At 44.0% G+C, this 21613-nt stretch overlaps 1 protein-coding gene across 2 annotated transcripts in view; it reads left to right on the top strand.

Moving 5' to 3' along the window:
• The first annotated feature begins 2244 nt into the window (after nucleotides 1–2244).
• The window catches only part of OSBP2 (oxysterol binding protein 2), a 163969-nt gene continuing 144600 nt past the window's right edge, over nucleotides 2245–21613 (top strand). For both annotated transcript variants that reach the window (XM_036277023.1, XM_036277024.1), the window contains exon 1: nucleotides 2245–2897. In XM_036277023.1, coding sequence (XP_036132916.1) covers nucleotides 2245–2897 — 653 coding nt within the window. The remainder of the gene's footprint in view (nucleotides 2898–21613) is intronic.

Genomic DNA, 21613 nt, shown 5'->3' with positions numbered 1-21613 from the left:
CTCAAAGCAAAATTGCAGGTAAGACCACCATTCAGAGGCAGGTGACCCCCAGGAAGGGGTCCAGAGTCACCAGCAAAGATGGTAGGGACTTCTGCTTAGGGGAGTGTCTGCATCTCCTGTTTTTAGGACCTCACAGTCTGTTCAGCTCCTGCCATCACTTCAATGAGGCTGGTCTCTGTTAGTGGCACTATGTGTTAACTTCAGTAACCTCAGCTCTTGAGTTCTGGCTAAGAGAAAATTTATTTAGAAAGTCACAGAGGTAGAAGAAGTGAGCCATAGACTCAGGAAAAAAGTTACAGAGACAAAAGGGGCCCTTGGAGCTTAGGGGAAAGAGAGGGAGGGAGCTTGGCCGGTATGGCTCAGTTGGTTGAGCACAGTCCAATGCACCAAGAGGTTGCAGGTTCAATTCCCCATCAGGACACATGCCCAGGTTTTGGGCTCCATCCCCAGGAGGACACATGCAGGAGACAGCTGATTGATGTTTCTCTCTCCCTCTCCCTTCCTCTGTCTAAAATCAATAAAAAAATACTTTTTTTTTCTTGGTACGTGCCCCTAACGGGAACCAAACCCGGGACTCTCTGGTCCGCAGGCCGACCCTCCAACTGCTGAGCCAAACCGGCCAGGCTAGAAACATATTTTTTTAAAAAGAGAGAAGGTGGGGAGAGACAGAGAGATTGCACAAGTTCTGGGGAAAGAAGTGGGTTGGGGAAAGGCACAGGAGTGCTTTTTTTTATCTGAGGTCTCTGGAGGATCTCAATAGAATATTCATCAGCTTTCCCATTGTGTGTCCCCCTCAGGGTCTTGGTCTCCACTGATTGGTCCTTGCCCAGGGAGGAGGTCATTAGTCATTGCAGCTGGTGCTGATGTAACCATGGCATGCTTTGTTTGAATTTGATGCTTTTCTGGGTCTGGCGCTGAAACACAGCTGAGGCCAAGATGTCATCTCCAGGGGTTAATTCTTAAGTGGCCCTTAAGGGCTTGTAGTTTTGCCATTGCTAGGCAGCCAGGGCTCTCTGCCCACCCTCATGACTCTACACCTGGCCTATCCTTCCTGCTCTGCTCATGCTTATCTGTTTACTACACCTGCACAGGCAGTCTTGTCAGGAACAAATACCAAGAATAAACCCTGGATAAGGGGAGGGTAAGACAGGTGGGATGAGGAGAGGGGAGCCTGCCTGTCCAGAGGTCTAGAACTGGAAGGGTCTGGGTAGAAGCCCAATATCCAACCTTTCAACTTGTATTTCTGATTATTTGTGGTAAGATCAACCTTTCCCGTTAGGATAGATTCTTAAAAAACAGTGATGTTTCACCTTTCTAGGATCACAGACTCCTTTGGGAAGCCCATGAAAACTATAGACTCCCTCCCCTCCCCCCAATGCATAGACACGTAAAACTGCAGATTATTGAAGAAGCACCACAGATCGCTAGCCAAGATTGCCCAGGGATATCTAGGAGGTCCAAGTTAAGAATTCGATTTTAGACAAAAAGCTCTTTCTATATTCGTCTATAGAGCCGGAACTATGTCGCCATTTGCAGTGCCCTGGCATAAACCAGAGGCCAGCTAGCCCAGGAGGTGGGAGCTACGGTGGCTTTGGGTCAGCGAGTCTAGTCGCTGTGGGAAGAACCCACAGACAGGTAATGGCTGCCATCGGGGGCAGTGGGCGTCCTCTTCAGCTTTTAGCGTCATCTGGCCAGGCCCCTGTGCTTCGGGAGCATTTATTGGTTCCTGAGCGTGGCACCTGCTCCCCGCCTACCCCTCACCGGGCTCTCCTGGGTTTCGGAAGCGAACTCATCCTGGACAGACTACCGGCGCAGGGACCTGCGCGGGCAGAGGCTGTTCTGGGAGTCAGTGGGCTCCGCATTCCTTGTTACCCCAGAGCCTGGTACGGGTTGGGGCGCAGGCAGGGATGATGGCCTGAAGCGCGCCGTCCCTCCCGGTCGCCCGCCCACCAAGCTCTGGCCCTACAGGTGTTTCCAGGGCATCTTGCAAGTACCAGACCCTAAGCCGGGCGCTGGCGACACCAGAGAGGGACCTGAGTCCAAGTCTCGCCCGCTGAGCGCGAGTAGAACAACAGCCAGTCGGCGCAGGCTGCACGAGGTCGCACCGGACTGCGAAGAGACCTGCGCACGCCATTGCCTCGCGCGGCGCGCTAGTGAAGCCCTGGCCCCTCCCCCTCGCCGCCCACCTCCCGCCTCCCGCCGCCCCCTCCCCCCGGCTCGGCCGCGCTCTGGTCCGCTGGCTCTATGGGGAAAGCGGCCGCTCTGTGCCGAGGCGGCGGCTGCGGCGGCCGCTCCCGCGGGCTCTCGTCGCTGTTCACGGTTGTTCCCTGCTTGTCCTGCCACACGGCGGCACCGAGCATGAGCGCTTCCACGCCCGGCTCCGAACCGGAGCCGAAGCCTCAGCCAGTGCGGGAGCCCGAGTGGAAACCGCTGTCAGAACAGGTGTCAGAGCCAGTTTCGGAGCCGGTGCCAAGATCGCAGCCTGAGTCCCAGAAGACACCTTCGCCAAGGCCAGGGTACAAGCAAGGATCAGAACTGCTGCCGGGATTGGGGACCGGATCAGCGCCCCGGCAAGAGTTTGGCTCAAATATAGGGAAAGAGCACTTCACCAAGTCATCTGAACAGCCACCAGCGCTGAGGCCAGTAGTGGGGAGCGTGCCCTTTTCTAGACCCGAGCCAGGGTCACAGCTGGTGTCAAAGCCCTCACCTCTTCTGCGTCCAGGACAGGTGAGGATATCTTATGGAGTTCCAATATCAGGGACTGGCACTGCCTCCACGGTCCCAGTTTCTCCGCCTCTGGACAGTTTCAAGGGCTGGCTCCTCAAGTGGACCAACTACCTGAAGGGCTACCAGCGCCGATGGTTCGTGCTCAGTAATGGCCTGCTGTCTTACTACAGGTATGAAAGTGCTACCATGCTCTCCAGCAGAAGTAATGCCTTCAGCTAACCTCCCAGGGCTGCGGGCCCTGACCTCTGGCAGGAGAGTCCCCTGTGGACATGACCTCTGGCAGGCCAAGTGGGTTTAGGGGGTGAGCAGGGAGTGAAGTGAGCCATCTGGGGCCTCAGGGCTCTTCTGGTCTTTGTAGTTGTAGGATCTGGGGCAGCTAGCCAGAGTCAGCACCCCAAAGTTCTTGAATCAGGAGCTTTCTGGTTCAGGAGCTAAGATCATTGTATTAGGAATTGAGGGGGACAGTAACTGTGTTTAGTTCTTGGGACCCATTCATGGTTCCTCCCTCAGTTGATCACTCTATTTCCCACCTTTCCCAATGCCTGCTAGTTTCCCAGGCCTTGGGCTAGGCACAGCAGGCTCACAGATGTATGAGACAGCACCTGCCATTCAGGAGCCCATCTTGGCATTCTGTAGAGACTCAGGAAGCATTCAGCTGTGGCCTTTCTTATTCCAGAAGCAGCATGGGATTCAAAATTGTTCAGTGGTGGGATAGCTAACATCGTCTGCTCACGGAAATGGTTGAAAAGAGAAAGGTAGTGAATGAAGGCTTTCTCTCCTTTCTGACTGGCTATTGCCTCGGTGTGTTTCCTGGTGATGGTTGGTTAAAACTTTGAGATCTCAGATCACTCTATATACTATTGGTTCTCAAACCAGAAAGAGCATCAGAGTTCCCTGAAGGGCTTGTTGAAACACAAAGTGCTGCTCCCTACCCCCATGAGTTTTTGATGCAGTGGATCTAGGAGAGGCCTGCGTTTTGGCATTTCTAACAAGTTCCCAGGTGATGCTGCTCCATTGTCATTGCAAACAGGAGGGCCCTGCTTTGCTGTTTGCTCACTTCCCTTGGCCAGGCAGCATCCCTTTAGGTCATCCACTGTAGGACTTATATGGTCTTTCCTAGCCTTTTTGGAACACTGCTTCTAGAGGATGGTTGAGTCTATGGTGCCCCTGAAAATTTGGGAACTCCATTGAACTTAAGTGATGGTTCACACTCCAAAATGGGGATCACTGTCTTTAATTCCTGGCAGAGAAGAAAGCTGACATGTGTTTCTAATGTGCCCTTCTCATGTGGTCTATTGGTGTGCCTCGGCCAGTCGGCTGTACTAATACACATCCCACAGAACGTAGTGTTCTTGGAGTTAGGCAACTGAGCAAAGAGAGATCCTTTTCCAAATGGTGTTTACATCCCACTCACCATACTGTCAAGTGAGTAAACATTTCATCGACATGTGATGATAGGGATCATCAGTGATTTGCTATAAATATCACTGTTTTCTTAAAAGCAAGGGATGTAACACATAGGGCATGTCGGCTATGGACAATACACCCCCTTTTTCATTACATTCATTTATTTCGTCCTCACAATGACATCGTCAGGTGGGCTCCAGGACTGTCCTGTTGTACAAATGAGGGGTTCTAAGGTTTGACAGGGGGACAGTAGACGGTGGAGAGAGATTCTGATTCGGGTCTTTTGCACTCCATACCCTCAGCCTGTCTCAGGTGTGTGTCCTAATGCCCACTCATCCTTGAGTTCAGCATTTCTGAATTATCTGTAAATTACCAGGTACTACTAACCTAGAGGAGTCAAGGTAATGATTACGAGCATAAGGTCCCACAGTAACAGGAAGTTCTAGTGGAAGTAAAACCTGACCTCATGCATTTTTGTTTGATTTTAATTAGAAGAGCAAAGATGTCCCATCTTCTTTTCTTAAAATAACTTGTACAGGCATACTTCATTTTTTTGTGCTTCACTTTATCGCACTTAACAGATGTTGTATTTTATTATATTTATTATTTTGAGAGCGTGTTTATTAAAGCTGGGGACAGTGAAACAATGAGGGGCTTAAGATAGAAGAAGCAATAGAAGAGCCCAGGCTGGGCTGCTTTAGCTCACTGGAATGTCAGAGAAAAAGGGGTCTTGGAGACAGGTTCATGGGGTTAGCCTGAGGGATGTTACATTTTTTAAAAACTGAAGGCAAGATCCTCCATTAGCTAAAAGATTTAGACTCGCTGTATTGTGATATTCCCTTTATTGCGGTGGTGTGAACAAAACCTGCAGTATTTCTGATGTATGCCTGTATTGACAGGTGGCATTTCAATGTAATTTCAAATGTGCTGATTTTCTGTGTAACTAAGAAAAGTCCTCATTGCTTGTTGATAAGGCTGTGGGGACAGATACTGGTTTAGGGGGAGGAGGTTGTGGGAACAGGTTTCTTGTGTGGGTGCTTACACAGTTCAGCTCTGTAGTTTTCATTTTGCAACATTTGTAGATTCTAAGAAGGGCAGAATTGTTGCTTGAATCACCTGGGTGGAATGAATGATTCCTCACATTTGTACAGCCCTGTGCTCATTTTGTCCCATGTGAGGCTGGCCATAAAGATGTCCTCATTCCAGTTTTATAGGAAGGGAAACAGACTGACTGAATAGGCTTCAGTGGCTTACTCAGAGGTACCCAGCTTGCAGGCTGTGCCTAAATGCTATTGGAGATGAGTAAGTCTCTGTGTGCATAAAAGACACTGTGAAGTGGATCCAGAATTGCCATTTTCCTCATGTACTCCAGTTTTGCTTTCTGGAAAACACTCTGATCTACCCCTCCCCGTGCCTCTTAGCACTTTAGATGTCTGACACCACTTTCCTGTTTCTGCTTCTGATCTGAATCCTGGCTTATAGACCAGGCATGGCCATCCTGACTGCTGGAGTCAAGGACTGAGTGCCCTTCAGGCCTGATGCTTATAATTGACAGCAGCAGGGTGGTCTATCCAGGGCCCTGTCTGTGCCCTGCACCACCCATGTGTATTATCTCTTCCCACCCTCCAGTTCTCCAAGTGTGTTGCTGGAATAGAGGCAAATTCAGATGCTTATGAGTGGAAAACAAGGGTGAAAGAGTTTTTATTCATAATCTTTTCTTAGGGTAGAGTGAGGTTTACCTGCTGGAGTAATGTGGCTGAGAGAGAAGGAATCAGAGTCATTTCTCTTACAAGCTTCCCTTTTGGAAAAACCACTCTCTAATGAAAAAAAAAAAAAAAGTTAAGTGAAGCCTGGTGTTTGGATAAATGTGTTTGGTGAAAATGTGGGCACATATTTCTTATGCCCCCTCCCCTACCCCATTCACCAACCTGCACCCCCTCCAGGATAACCACCATTCCAAATCCTAGTTATCATCTCCTTTCTTGCTTTTTATTTAGTTTTATCTCATCTATATGCAATTAAACATTTTTAAAAATTTCAACCACCTTTAACTTTATTTTTAAAAGGGCATTTTACAGCATATAATTTTGGGGGACTTATTAACTGCTTTATAACAGTCCAGAATATGAATGTACCACTTTTTATTTACACATTTTCTTTTTGTTGGGTGACTATGAAATTTCTTAGACTTGTTCAGGAATTTCTCTTGGGTAAAATCACTGGGATGTAGACAATGTGAATGTTTGCCTTACATAATGCCAAATTTTCCAGAGTACTTGTATCACTTTATACTCCTACCTGTAATTAATAAGAGATTTTTGTGGATCTATAGCCTTTGCAAAACTTGATATTGTCAGCATTGACTTTGCCAATCAAATGGATATACAGTGGCATCTCACAGTCTTGACCTGCATTTCAGTTTGCATTATTTTTACCTTAAGAGAAAATCATTGGGGGTTTGGATTAGACTTTCTCCATTAAGTGTGGCTTCTCAGGTACTTCTGCCCTGGATTTTGCTTGAGAAGTTCATTTGATCATTTAAGTTTATTCTAAGGGAGAAAATATATAATGCTAGACCGCTGGGTGTAGTAACATTTATAGTATCAGGAATAAAAATGCTTTTTGTAAACATTGTCACATATAGAAAGAATTTCTGAGAAGTATGGGTAATTGTTAGCAGGTTTTTACTTCTTTCCAACAGTGTGGTAGGAACATAAATATAGGAGTTGAGGTTCTTATTCCATTGTTTGGCATTCTTAATCATATGTCTATTTGGATACCAATAAGGAGAATATGATTTTGTGCTCAGTTTTCTTCTCTCTCTCTCTCTTTCTCTCTCTCTCTCTCTCTCTCTCTCTCTCTCTCTTTCTCTGTTTTTGGTTGTTAGTTCCCATAAAAAAAAAAGTTATCCCCAATTCTTATCTCATAGGGAACATGTAATTACATAAAATTAGGGGGGAAAGCATAAATGATGTGGAATTTTTAAAAGTATTAGTTTCCAAAATGCTCAATGTCACTATTCATCAGAGAGATGCAAATTAAAACAACGATGAGATCACCTCACACCTGCAAAGAGGTCATGAGTGGATCAGCAGCATATTTTGGAGAAGCACGATGCACAATAATGTTCTCAGCAAGGTCTAGTGACAAAAACTGTAATTCTCCCCACAAAACTTGCTCCTCCTCCTAACTTGTCTCTTTCTATGAATAGCTGAAAAACTCTGAGTCATGCTTGCTGCCGCCTCCCTCCCTCATCCCACATCAGATGGAATTGCCACACCCTGCCCATTTCTCTCCTCTGGTCTCCTCTCCACATCGATGCCACATCTGTGGTTCAGATCTGGCCTTCTGTTTAACTGGTTTCCCAGCTTCCAGCTGCCTTGGACAGTGCATCCCCCCTGTGGTACCAGCTCCCCACTGATGGCCCTGGAGTTGCTTCATCTTCTCCAGGATTCTCTTTCAATAGTTCCATGCCCTGTGTTAGCTCCCTGACTTGGATTTCTCTCATTTGAAATACCCACAGTGGCCCCTGACTGATCCAAGGACCACTGGGAGTTTACAGGGAGCAATGTGGGCGTCTCTGCCGAAAGCTTTGTGTCAGAGGGACACGTGGCCAAGTTCAGCGGCATCTTTGGATTCTGCATAGAGCCTAGCATGATGCTTTGTCACTGATAAGCCCTCAGTAGTTTGGTTAGTCTGAATGGATGAGTGGGTGAATGAAAGAGTTGCCTGTGATTCTATGGGATTTCAGAAAGCCAATAGTGCAACTTTGATTTTTCTTAATTTGTTTTCAATCATCAAAATTTGTTTGCTGAAATAAGATGATGATAAATTGGAGATTGCTGGCTTAAGACAGGAGTGCCAGAAAAGTGACAGTTATGAAATGCAGATATCTGGATATTTTATGTTCACAGATTTGAATGTGTTGAAATATCTTATCTTCCTCTATAAAGCAATAATTTATATCTGTGGTCATCATTTGTATTTACATAGGGTTACAAGAGTCTGTGCATGTTGTCTGTCACTTTGTCAAGAGTAGCAGTGCCTGGAGGAATGGGGAGCAAAGGTCAAGCTTTATTATTATTATTATTATTTTTTAATCATCCTCACCTGAGGACATTTTTCTATTGTTTGTTCAGGTAGACTGGGAGGGAGAGAGAGGAACAGAGAGAGAGAAACATCGATGTGAAAGGGACACATCGAGTGGTCGCCACCGGCCCAACCAACCAAGGCCGGGGACAAACTGCAACGGAGGTACATGCCCTTAGCGGGAACTGATCCCGGGTCTCTCCGGACCACAGGCCGATGCTCTAACCGCTGAGCCAAACTGGCCAGGGCCAGCTTTAAAAAGGGTTTTTCACAATTGCATAGCTCTTTTTTTTTTTAAATATATATATATATATATATATATATTTTTTTTTATCCTCAAATGGAGGACATTTTTCTATTTTTTGTTCAGATAGAGTGGGAGGGAGAGAGAGAGAGAGAGAAACATCAGTGTGAAAGGGACACATCGAGTGGTTGCCACCTGCACAACCCAACCAGGGCCGGGGACAAACTGCAACCGAGGTACGTGCCCTTAATGGGAACCGAACCTGGGTCTCTGGACCTCAGGCTGATGCTCCAACCACTGAGCCAAACCGGCCAGGGCTGCATAGCTCTTTAAACTAGTTTCATGTGTGCCTGATGGTTTCCTTGCATGTTAAGTAAGTGACCCTGTGGGAAGCAGGCCATGGATCAGAGGTGAGGCCTCCACCCCGTGTTAGATTCAATCAAGTAAATAGGCCCTCACATCTGTGGGGTTCTCTGCCGTGTCAGAGTGATTTTCTAGTTTGCAGTTTGGTGAGGAGTGAAGGCTCTTCCTTATTTTCCTTTTAAATGGAGGAAGAAGTGGGAGCATCAGGACTCAAACAGTCTTCTGACAGCCTGTGCCAAGGTGTCCACCCACCACACATTGTGGAGACGCCTTGCTGGGGTCCTGTGTCGAGGTCTCTAAGACTAACCCCACATTTCATGACCACTCGGACTCCAGGACTCACTTGTCAAGCTATGCTCACAGCTGTGCTTTATGACAGCAAAGCACAATCAGCAAAGGGAAGGGGGAGCCTGGGATGAAGTCTGGGGGAACCAGAAGCTAGCTTCCAAGGGTCCTTTGCCAGTGCAGTCACACAGGAGATACTAATTCCTCCAGCAACAAGTTGTGACAACACATGTGAAATAATCGTTAGAGATTCAGTGCACAGGATTTTCACTGGGGGCTGGTCACAGAGGCACCCTCTGGCATATTGCCAAAGTTCAGACTCCCAGAGGGAAAGCAGGTGTTCAGCATAGACCACATTTTTGTACTAGCAGTTTAGGTGTTGACAGCTACCCTCACCAGTCAGGGAAGGGGAGTGTTCCCCAAATCCAGATTCTCCCAGACTCCAGCCAAAGGCCAACCTTGGACACAGGCCTTTCAAAGGATGAGCAGTCTCATGCCTGCTGTGTTAATTTTTTCTGCACAGGTGTAACCTCCTTTCTCCTTGCAGATTTTAGTGATGTCACTCAGAATAAGAGCTGACCTTTACTTTGGGTCAAGGAGAGTGAATGCTTACACTTGACTTTGAGTGGCAGAGTGGCTTCTAGTTTCCTTTCAGAGGAAGCACATGCCAGTCTTGCAGGGTGTCTAACACACCACAGGGTCTGCTGCTCTGTGTGCTGAGGGCCTTCTCTGTGGACCATGTAGTTAGCCCTTTATTACTTCAGAGATACTTTTCTGAACTATACCTTCCCCAAGGCTTTCAGTGGCTCGGATTTTGCATGTGACTGGAGTACACTTGCCACACAAATCTCCTTCGTCTGCAAGTACTCTTGTGACTTTGGTGGAATGTATGATGTGAGTTCTCCAGCTGCTAATGACCCTGCACCTTCTTTTTAAAAACTAGTTTGAGAGAGAGAGAAAGAAACGTTGATGTGAGAAAAACATTGATCAGTTGCCTCCTGCATGTATCCTGACCAGGGACCAAACCTACCACCTGGGCATGTGCCCTGATTGGGTATTGAACCGGTGACCCTTTGGTGCATGGGACAACACCCAGCCAACTGAGCCATACCAGCCATGGCCCCTTGCACCTTTCTTAGGCAGGGTCTGTTAGTCCAAGATTGGGGCCTGATCAGCAGTCTGGAACATAGTAACAGTGAGAATACATCAGCTTTGTTGAATCATTTATTGAGGTCCAACGATGTACAAGGCAGTGGGGGAGACAGACAGGCATACCATCATCAAATCACTGTATGGAGGAGGAGGAGGAGGTCTGCATTCATCTTGGCCATTTGGTTAGAGGCCAGCAGGTTCAGGTGAAGTGCTGTGGGGGAGCTCCCAGGGATCTGGATATTCAAGCCTCCTGTTGTCTTTGGGGATGTAATTGGCAAATTGCGTCAATAAAGAAAGACAGGCCTGTGAAAAGGGTATGAGGGCCCTTAAATCAAGATCAGCATCTGCTCATTTCAAGGGGAAAGGGAGGAAGTGGGCCTGTTTCCTCACAACTACAGATAGTGATATGTGGGGAGGAGGAGATGGTAGGAAACACTCCTAAAAAATTGAAATTGGCAGCTTTATATGTGGTGAATCATGCACCAGGTGTCACCACAGAGATGTGGCTTTAATCTTACACACAAAGCAAACTGTCAATGTTTTGGGGTTATGCTGGATGCTATATGCTTTTTTTCTTTTAAGTGAGACTCTTTCTTGAGTCTGTTTTTAAGAGATCTCAGAGTTTTGATTACTTCGCTTCACTCCTTTTGACATCTCATCACATGCTCAGCCACAGCCCCATGCATATAATAGATTTAACAATCTTGACTCACACCATTTGATCTGCATTGCTGGGCCACTGCCTAAACCAAGAAGAGGGCAGATGGCATTACTGAGCTTGCATAGGGAACTGCCAGAGAGTGTTGTCCTTTGAAGGTGCTGTCTTCCTAAAATACAATGTGTGGCTTCCCTGGGTTCACCACTCTCTACCCTTCCCAGTCAGGCCCCCCCTGTCATTTACCCCATCTCTCCCTCTTTCCCTGTCCTTGATCCTTCTTCTGCTTAACTTACCTTATTCCCCTCTGCAAACCACATGACTTTTATTCTCCCCTCCAAATCTCTGCATCTGCCATCCCCTTACCCAGGAGAACCCCTTCTCATTGCTGCAGACATCCAGCAGGGCAGTCTTAATTCCAGGTCATCTCAGTATGGACCTGCCTAGATTCCCCTGCACTGAGCTGGGCTGGGGGAACTATCCTTCCTCTGATACTCTTTTGTGTGTTATGTCATTTGGGTGTGCACCCATTAGCTGGGATGGTTGGGGAGCCTTCCCTCACTCTTGGTTCCCCACCTGTTACCTTCATACAGGAGATCCCCTACCTGGCTCGCCTCTCTTCAGGATTGGTTGAGCATGTGACCAGCAGTGGGAGTGATGGCTCTGGAGGCTTCATAAGAAGCTAGTTTTATTCTTTTGTGATCAGATGCTTGCCAAACACTCAAACAGTTGGCAAGGTGGGCTGCCCATGTGCACTAGGTTTATCAGTTATCTATTGCTGTGTAACTTTGAGGCTTAAAACAACAATGATTTTATTATTGCTCACAGGTTCTGTTGGTTGGGAATTCAGAAAGGGGTTGGCTGGAAAGTTCTGACTGAGGCCTTCTCATGGGGCTACAGTCAGATGGTGGCTGGGAGTAGAATGGCAGGGGCTGGCAAGTAGCAAAAATCTTCCAGAGTAACTAGAGCAGGAAGGGTAAAAGGCTTTCTTGTGAGACCACAGAATAGTTGTATAAAGCTTACCCAGTTGCTTGTGCACTTTCTTCATTTCTCATGTCTGCTTCTCTTATTTTCCTCTCTGTAGCCCAGTCTTCTTTTTCTCTGCTTTTCTCCTTGGGCCATGTGGCTGAAGATGGCTGCTGCCCACGGCCCCCTGGCTCTAGCCTGCACACCCTCACTCTGGTCCACATTCCATTGGTTGTATCAAGGCACATGTCCCTGTCTGATATATTAGTGGGGTGATATCCTAGTGGGGTGATCCTGCAAAATCCTATGGCAAAGGGTGAGGATGGACATGTAATTTTAATTTAGAGAGGGTGTTAAGAATTGAGAAAAATGCTAGTCTTTCCCAGCCTCTAACCTTCCTTCAATGATTACTCTCTTCATCTGTAAGGTGAGAGGGCTGGATTAAGTGATCTCTGGGATTCCTTCTAGCTCTAACTTCATGAGAATTTGATAGGTAACCAATTGGAAGAAGTAGGGGAGAGATTAGATATCATAAACAATCTATACCTGGAATGGGCTTGGCACATCGAAGTTCTCAAGAAATGTCTATTGACTTAATGGCTTGGAGATCAGAGTCCAGGTGTCTGGGGAGCTGGTGGCTGACCTGGTAGAGAAAGAATGGGGGATACTTTTGCTGGGCCCGGATGTTCACTGGCCTTCTTGCCCCTGGGGCCACAGGCCTTTGAAAGCACTTCGGAGTTGCTGTCGCAGCATCCAGGTGCTTGTCTCCCTTTTTTTCTGGCTGTCACTCGTGGATTTGGTCTAGTGACAGTGAGGGCCCTTGGTCCTAAGCCTCAGGGGAGCATAGTAACAGGGCTAAATGGTGTATTCCAGTTTCCTGTCTTGGGAGACTTGCAAGCAGACAGAGTGGGGGCACCACCTCTTGCTGAGTTGTCCACGTTCTGTACCAAGAAAGATAACTAGAATTCTTCAGTTTTAGCAAGTGAAATTATTTTGCTAGACAGGGGCACAGAAATGATTTTTTTCTTCTGAGGCCTGAAATTCTAAGTTTGAATTTATTTTGCTTGTCAGCTTGAGTCTTTGCCTTCTGGAGATGGTATAAAGTATTCTTAACCTCTTAGAAGATTCCTATAGTGCCTCTCTCTCATCTGAGTGCCTTATAGCCTGCTCTTTTACTACAGTCTTCTGGACATTATCTTTGGCTCTGGGCTGCAGTCCTCCTGCTCCCCTTCCCCTTCCTACCCTGGTTTGTATTTGGTGGCACTGTGTCATTTACGTGCATCTTCAGCAGCTTGAGGGCAAGACCAGTAACTCATATTTTATCTGTTTCCTTCCAGAAGACCCAATACACATTAAATCAGTTTTCAGTAACTGTTAGCTGGCCACACATTGCACAGATATGTCTTTAGTGCCTGGAAAGCTGATGAGTGAGGTTCTCCAGGTCCCTGGTTAAGTTGCATGGTGTGGTGGTAGAAGAATCTCAAGGTAGGAAAAGAATTTCAAGTTCATCTAGTCCAAACATCTCTTCGTTCATTGACTTCTTCCTATAGCATCTCTGCCCCAATAGCACCAGACTCTGAACAAACCTCTCCGGTGACAGAAAACAAACCTTTATCTCCCATGACAAGCTGGTATGCCTTAGACAACTCTGAATGTTAGAAAACTCTTCTTCTGTTGAGCTGAGATGGGTTTCCAGACAACATCTGTCCTCACTGGGATATTTCTCTGTCTCACACAGCTGGATTTATCCCTTCTACATGGCCACACTCTTCATCTTCAGAGTGCCTGGCTCAGTGTCCCTGTGTATTATCTATTGCTACATAACAAATCATCTCAAAATTTAGTGGTTTAAAACAGTCATAAACATCTCAGAGTTTCTATGGGTCAAGAATTCATGAGTGGGTGGTTAGTTGGGGTAATTCTGGCTCTGGATGTTTAATGAGGCCTACACTCATCTGAAGGCTTGACTGGGGCTGGAGGCTCCACTTCCAAGGGGCTCCCTCATATGCCTAACAAAGTGATGCTGGTTATTGACAGATGGACCTCTCCAAAGGGCTGGTTAAGTGTCCTCACAACATGGCAGCTGGTTTTTCCCAGGAACAGTGATCCAAGAGAGAGCAAGCAGGAACCATAAATGTCTTTTTTGTTTAAATCTACCCTCATAGTCACACTCTTTCTAATTTCCACAATATTTCTGTTAGTTACACTAGTCAGCCCTGCCCAGTGTGGAAGAAAGACTCCAAAGCTCTGTGACACCCCACCTCTTCACCTGTAAATAGCCTTACTTGACTGTTTGAAACAAACCACGAAGAAATACTGGGTAAACTATTTCATAAATGAAAGGGATTTTTTGAATGTAAGGATTTTGCTAGTAGTGATTGCTTAACTAATGAAAACCTCCTGTTTAACCCCACGTACAGTCAAGAAAAGTGGGGCTGGATTTGCCAGAGGATGAGGAAGGCATATCTAAGGCCTCTTTTGGGGGTAGCCAGACTTTGGGTTAGCTATCCTTCTGGAGTTCAGGAACCTTGTCATGAGGAGACACCCTCTGCTGCCAGGGCCCTACCCTCATTCAGTCCAAATGGTAGAGGGAACACAGAAGGTCACACACTTTTTGGATGCTATGGGGGCCCAAGAGAGCTACCAACCCATGGAGGCCCAGACCTCTGTCTTGTTCATTGATCTGAACCCAGTGCCTAGCCCATCATGTTGACTGAACGAAAGAATGAACATGCCAAGCAGGGATGATGGTTCTTCTAAACACAGGCTTTGTTTTGAGAATCTGCTACTACCCATGGTGTGAGGCCTTCAGTTTTGCAAGCTGCTGTCGTTTTGATAGGAGTTGAGCTGCCATTTCTGCTTCAATTGAAGCTTGGTGGGAGTCACTTTTATGTAGGATTATTTAATCTAATATTAGAAGCAATGCCTATAATACTGGAGGCCATGACGAGAAAAAGTAGAATTCCTTTTTTACCCACCCCCCCCTCCATAATCTGTGCATTTAAATTTGTAATTGGCTTTGGTATGTTAAATTTTGACTCAAGTGTTTCCTTAATTAACCTCTAATTCATGGCATTTCATCTTTTGCTTGGCTTGGTAACTAATTTTTTTTTTTTAGAACTTCCTTTGCTTAGTGTAGTATTTGGGGGCAGGCTATGTTTTAGTGCTGCTGGATTTTTAAGCTAACAGCTCACTTGTAAAAGGAAGAATGTAGGTCGCTGGAACATCCTGTAGATTGTGGCTATAGCTATAAAGATTGTGCAATGATTTAAAAAACAAACCTGTTCAAGTATCCTGACTTGTTCTCTGTAGGAGATTTTGGATTTACAGGCTTATGGCTTCACTCAAAATAGATCCAACCCTGTGCCCTAGGGACCTGCCATCCTTCTTTCTTTTCCCGAGGCACTCAGTGTGCAGCCTCATTCCTGTGCCTGGCTCACTGGGACTCAAGAAGCCCCTTTTTCACCAAAGTCATTCAGCACCGCTATTGGCCATTGCTCTACAGGGGAAGAATTTAAAATACTTTGGATCTTAAACGGATTTTATATTTATTATGGAAATTTTCAAACATGTAAAAGTAGAACTGTTGGTATAATGAACCCCATTACCCAGTGTTAGCAAGGGTTAGTCTGTGGCCTCCCCACCCTCACTTAATTTGAAGCAAATCTCAGACATCTTTAATTTTGATAACTAAGTTAAAAATAATTTTAACAATAATATTTATAAAATATTTTAGTATTCTGTCTTTAGATATGAAGGTTTAAAAAAAACAATCAAAATGGCATTATTATCCCTAAAAATTTAATAGTTTTTTAATGAAATATGCAGTCAATATTAAAATTTTCCCATTGATTTAAAGTTTAAAAATTTTTTTTGAGAAATCAGGATCCAGTAAGGTTCATTCATTGTAGTTGTACCTATTTTCCCTCAGATTTTAAAAATAAACCTTTTGTTTGTTTGAAATTATTTCAAGTTTAGAGGAAAGTTATAAGAATAGTACCAAGAACTCCTATGTATCCTTCCTTCATATCCCTCAACTGTTAATATTACTATATTTCTTTATTCTCTCTCTCTATTTTTTATACATACATTTTTACAATTACTTACGAGTAAGTTTCAGACATGATGTTCATTATCACTTAATGCTTTAGTGTGCATTCCTTAAAACAAACACACCATTCTGCTATACATATCCAGAATGTAAACATTGATATAATGCTACCGTCTAATCCATGGACCCCATTCATATTTTGCCAGTTGTCCCAATAATATCCTTTATAGGTACAAAGTCCAGTCCAAGGTCATAGATTGCATTTGGTCATTGTGTCAGTTTAGTTTCCTTCCTTCATATCCCTCAACTGTTAATATTATCCCATTATCCTTCCTTCATATCCCTCAACTGTTATCCCATTATCCTGATATCCCATTATCCTTCCTTCATATCCCTCAACTGTTAATATTACTATATTTCTTTATTCTCTCTCTCTATTTTTTATACATACATTTTTACAATTACTTACGAGTAAGTTTCAGACATGATGTTCATTATCACTTAATGCTTTAGTGTGCATTCCTTAAAACAAACACACCATTTTGCTATACATATCCAGAATGTAAACATTGATATAATGCTACCGTCTAATCCATGGACCCCATTCATATTTTGCCAGTTGTCCCAATAATATCCTTTATAGGTACAAAGTCCAGTCCAAGGTCATAGATTGCATTTGGTCATTGTGTCAGTTTAGTTTCCTTCCTTCATATCCCTCAACTGTTAATATTATCCCATTATCCTTCCTTCATATCCCTCAACTGTTATCCCATTATCCTGATATCCCATTATCCTTCCTTCATATCCCTCAACTGTTAATATTACTATATTTCTTTATTCTCTCTCTCTATTTTTTATACATACATTTTTACAATTACTTACGAGTAAGTTTCAGACATGATGTTCATTATCACTTAATGCTTTAGTGTGCATTCCTTAAAACAAACACACCATTCTGCTATACATATCCAGAATGTAAACATTGATATAATGCTACCGTCTAATCCATGGACCCCATTCATATTTTGCCAGTTGTCCCAATAATATCCTTTATAGGTACAAAGTCCAGTCCAAGGTCATAGATTGCATTTGGTCATTGTGTCAGTTTAGTTTCAGTCTGGAATAGTTCTTCCGTTTTTCCTTGTCTTTCATGACCTGGACATTTTTTATGAATACAGGCCAGTTACTTTGTAGAATGTGACTCCGTTTGGGGTTGCCTGGTGTTCCTTTATGTTTAGATTCAGTTCCTGTGTTCGTGGCAGGAATATGTTCTTCACAGTGCATCATAACAGGAGGCACCTGACACTGCTTTGTCCTGCTACTAGTGATATAACTTTCACCATTTGGTTAAGATGGTGTTTGCCAGATTTCTCTACTAAGAAGTTAATAAATTTTATAATGATTAATTAATAAGTAATTAGAAAGTATTTTTATGGGGAGACATTTTGAGGCTGTGTTAAACCCTGTTCATTAACAAATCCTCACCCACTTGATTATAGCATCTTTTGATGATATTCTATCATTCCTTTTGCAATTATTGATGGGATAACTTTATGAAGAGAAATTTCCCCTCATTGATCATTTAGTTACCCAGTGGTTTAGTTAATATGGAAATGGCAGGAAAAATGCTCTGTGCTTCCCTTTATTCATCAGTTATCAAATAAATGAGTTGAATTCCTAGCATCCCCCCAAGGTTATGATGATTTATTTTTTAGTATCATGAACTCCTTGATTTGATGTCTTTCACTATATTGCAGTTGTTATTCTTATTCTAATCTTTGAGATAAAATTCACATACCATACAAATCATCCATTTAAAGTACACGTTTTAATGGTTTTTAACTTATTCACGGTATGTACAACTGTCACCAGATTCAGTTTTTGAACATTTTCATCACCTGTGAAAGACACCCCATACCCTTTACCTATCACTCCCCTGCCCTTCCCAGATCTGCTCCCCAGACCTAGATAACCACTCATCTATTTTCTGTCTCTCTATACTTCCCTATTCTGGACTTTTTGTATGGTTAGAATGATACAATATGTGGAATTTTTGACTGTCTTCTTTTAACTTAGCATAATGCTTTTGAGGTTCATCCAGTTGTAGCATGTATCAGTGCTTCATTATTGTTTATGGCTGAATAATATTCTATTGTATGCATATAATCACATTGTATGAATTATGTTTGCTCATTTATCCATTAATGGATATTCATATTGTTTCCACATTTTGGTTATTATGCATAATGCTATTATAAATGTGTGCAAGTTTTTGTATGGACATATGATTTGTTGTTGTTGTTGTTTTATCCTCACCCAAGAACATTTCTGCATTTATCCTCTGCTAGAGCTGGAGGGAGAGAGGGAGAAAGAGAGAGAGAGAGAGAGAGAGAGAGAGAGAGAGAGAAACATTGATGTGAGAGAGATATATCGAGTGGTTGCCACCCACTCGACCCCAACCAGGGCTGGGAACAAACTGTAATCAAGGTACGTGCTCTTAGCTGGAATGGAACCTGGGCCTCTCTGGTCCATGGGATGATGCTCTAACTGCTGAGCCAAACCAGCCAGAGCTACCACTTTTTTTTTTTTTTTTTTAGAGAACTTTCTTTAGCCACTTATTTTTTGGGGGTAGATCTGCTGCCCAAAATGTTTTCCTTCATCTGAGAATGTTTTTAGTTTTCCTTTATTCCTGGTGAACATTGTCACTGGATACTGGATTGACAGTTCTTTTCATTCAGCCCTTGAAAAATTTCTTTGTCATTTTATTTCCAGAAGTTTGACTATGATGTATCTTGGCATGAAAAGACATTTTTTTGTTTGTTTATCCTTTTTGGTTTTGCTCAGCTTCTTGAATCTGTCAGTTTATGGGGTTTTTTTGTTTTTTTTTTTTTTTGTTTTTTTTTTTTTATCCTCACCCGAGGATATTTTTCCATTTTTTGTACAGATAGAGTGGGAGGGAGAGAGATGAAGAGAGAGAGAGAGAGAGAAACATCGACGTGAAGGGACACATCGAGTGGCTGCCACCCGCACGACCAACCAGGGCTGGGGACAAACTGCAACCGGAGTACGTGCCCTTAGCGGGAACCGAACCCGGGTCTCTCTGGACTGCAGGCCAACGCTCTAACCGCTGAGCCAAACTGGCCAGGGCTGGGGTTTTTTTTGTTTGTTTGTTTGTTTGTTTGTTTTTGCCAAATCTGGGGTTTTCAGTCATTATCTCTTCAAATCTGCCTTCCCTTCTTCTCTCTTTCATTCTGAGACTCTGGTGACAAAATGTTAGATCTTTTTTTCTAGTCCTACTGGTCCTTGAGGCTCTGTTCATTTTCGTTTCCAGTCTATTTTTTTTTTTCTGTTGTTCAGATTAGGTAGTTTCTATTGTTCTATCTTCAGGTTAACTGATCCCCCCACTCCCACCCCTTTCTTCTGCTCTTGAGCCATTATTTTTAATTTTGGTTATTATATTTTCCAGTTCTAAATTTTCCATTTGGTTCTTCTTTGTATCTTCTATTTATTTGCTGAGACTTTCTATTTCTTTGATGAGACTCACTATTAAATCTGTGATGGAAACAGTTGGAAAATTTAAGGTGAGAATTTAAAAAAATTCCACAGCCCAGTAGCTACTGGAAAACTTAATGGTGTTCACTGTTTAGCTATTGCTTATTTTGCAAATGGATGGATTTTAATTATAATATTCATTTTCTTGGTATTTTAAATTTGCTTTACCTATGTGGATGTTTAAGAACATGTTGATTATCAAAACCTTGCAGTGAAACATTTTCTTTGGAGAACAGTCGTCTTTATGATCAAATTAAAGGTGGTGAAAGTTGAATTGATTCATTTAACAAATATTTACTGAGCACAAACTATGTGACCAACACTTGCTAGATTCTAGAGATATAGCAGTGCATTAGACAGCTGTGGACCCTGCATCAGAAGGATCAGAATAGGATATGATAAGAATAGTAAGAGAGGAAGCCTGCAGGACTGTGGAAAAATAGCAGGACATGTAAAGAAAGTTTCTTGGAAGAAGTGGCATTTCAAGCATGGGGACAACAGGCTGGATTGGAAGCAGTGGGCAGGGAGGAGTTAGCTTGGAAAGAACTGGTAGTGTTATTCAGGAGTGAGGACTTCGTCCTAAGGAAAGCGGAGAGTAGTTGAGAGGTTTAAAGCAGCGTGTTGACAAGACTCAGTGAAGTTTTAGAAAGAAATGTAGCATAGGAGCGGATTAGTAGGGGCAAGGTGGGATGCAGAAGCTGATGATGAGGCTGTGGGTATTGTCCAGGCTAAAGATGGCTGTGAGCTAGAGCAGGGCCGAGCAAGGCTGCTGCAGCGAAGGGGATGGACTTGAGAGACTGAGGAGGCATGCTGGAGAGGGCTTGGAATTCTGCTCCGTCAAGTCCAGGGGTGAGACTTTTTTATTTTATTTTTTTTATCCTCACCCGAGGACATTTTTTTCCATTTTTTGTTCAGATAGAGTGGGAGGGAGGGAGGAAGGGAGGGAGGGAGGGAGAGAGAGAGAGAGAGAGAGAGAGAGAGAGAAAGAGAGAAAGAGAGAAAGAGAGAAACATTGACGTGAAAGGGACACATTGAGTGGCTGCCACCCACCCGACCCAACCAGGGCCAGGGCCAAACTGCAACCGAGGTACGTGCCTTTAGTGGGAATCGAACCCGAGTCTCTCTGGACCGCAGGCCAACGCTCTAACTGCTGAGCAAAACTGGCCAGGGCCAGGGTTGAGACTTTTGCCAGACTAACCTCACACTTTAAAACTGTAGTAACTTGGAAATATGTTAGCAGTTGTTGCATTGGTAGAACAAGTGGAGTGTTCCTCCATTTTTCTCCTTTGACATAACCTTTTCATTTGAGATAGAAAGTATTTGTCTAATGTTCTGTGACAAGCTTTCCACTTAATCTTCGAAACCACCTTTAACGTTGCTGGGTGGTGCATGGTATTCTGATACTTTGATGGAACCGCAAAAAGTATCTAATTAATTTTCATTGAGGAATGTCGATGGGGTAGGGTGTTGTTACCCTGTCATTCCATCTTCAGCATGTGAGGTCAGCAAAACTGGGGGGCAGCTAGGTCATACTCCTGGGTTTGTTCCACTGCTTGTGTAACACTCATTATTCACTCAGCCAGCCCATCATCTCTGAGCCTTCACCACGTGTCAGTTCTGAGCTGGGCAGAGAACATATATTCTGGCTCACAAGCAGCAAATACAATGACCAAGTAAAGCAAAACATATTTTCTGGATGGATACCCCAGTATTCTCCATGGAAAGAGCCCTGTGCTGGTGGCAAAGAAACCCAGTTCTAGTTCTGGCTTTTTTGTTTATCAGTTCTACGCACTGGGACACACAGTTTCCCCCCGTTTCTTGACTATTAAATGAGGAATTAATTCCCTCCTACAGGTCCCTGCCATATAGAATATGTTTGATAAATATTTGCTAAACAAATCAATGTCTATTTGTTTGCTTTATGGGCCCATGTGAGGATGAAAAAAGTCATGTTTGTGACAGACTGTTATACTAAGTGAAGTATTACCTTGATGTAAGTTGTATTGATAAGTATGCTGTGCTTTATAAGTTACTGTCTTTCTCCATTTGCATGAAAAAAAAATGTAATGACATGAATTTCAGCTGCTGGAGAATGGTTCCCAAGTCTCTTTTTTATTTGTAT

Source organism: Molossus molossus, unplaced genomic scaffold (assembly GCF_014108415.1).
Source record: "Molossus molossus isolate mMolMol1 unplaced genomic scaffold, mMolMol1.p scaffold_m16_p_22, whole genome shotgun sequence".
NCBI lineage: Eukaryota > Metazoa > Chordata > Mammalia > Chiroptera > Molossidae > Molossus > Molossus molossus.
Note: the sequence above shows the minus strand (reverse complement) of the source record. Positions and strands in the feature narration are given on the sequence as shown.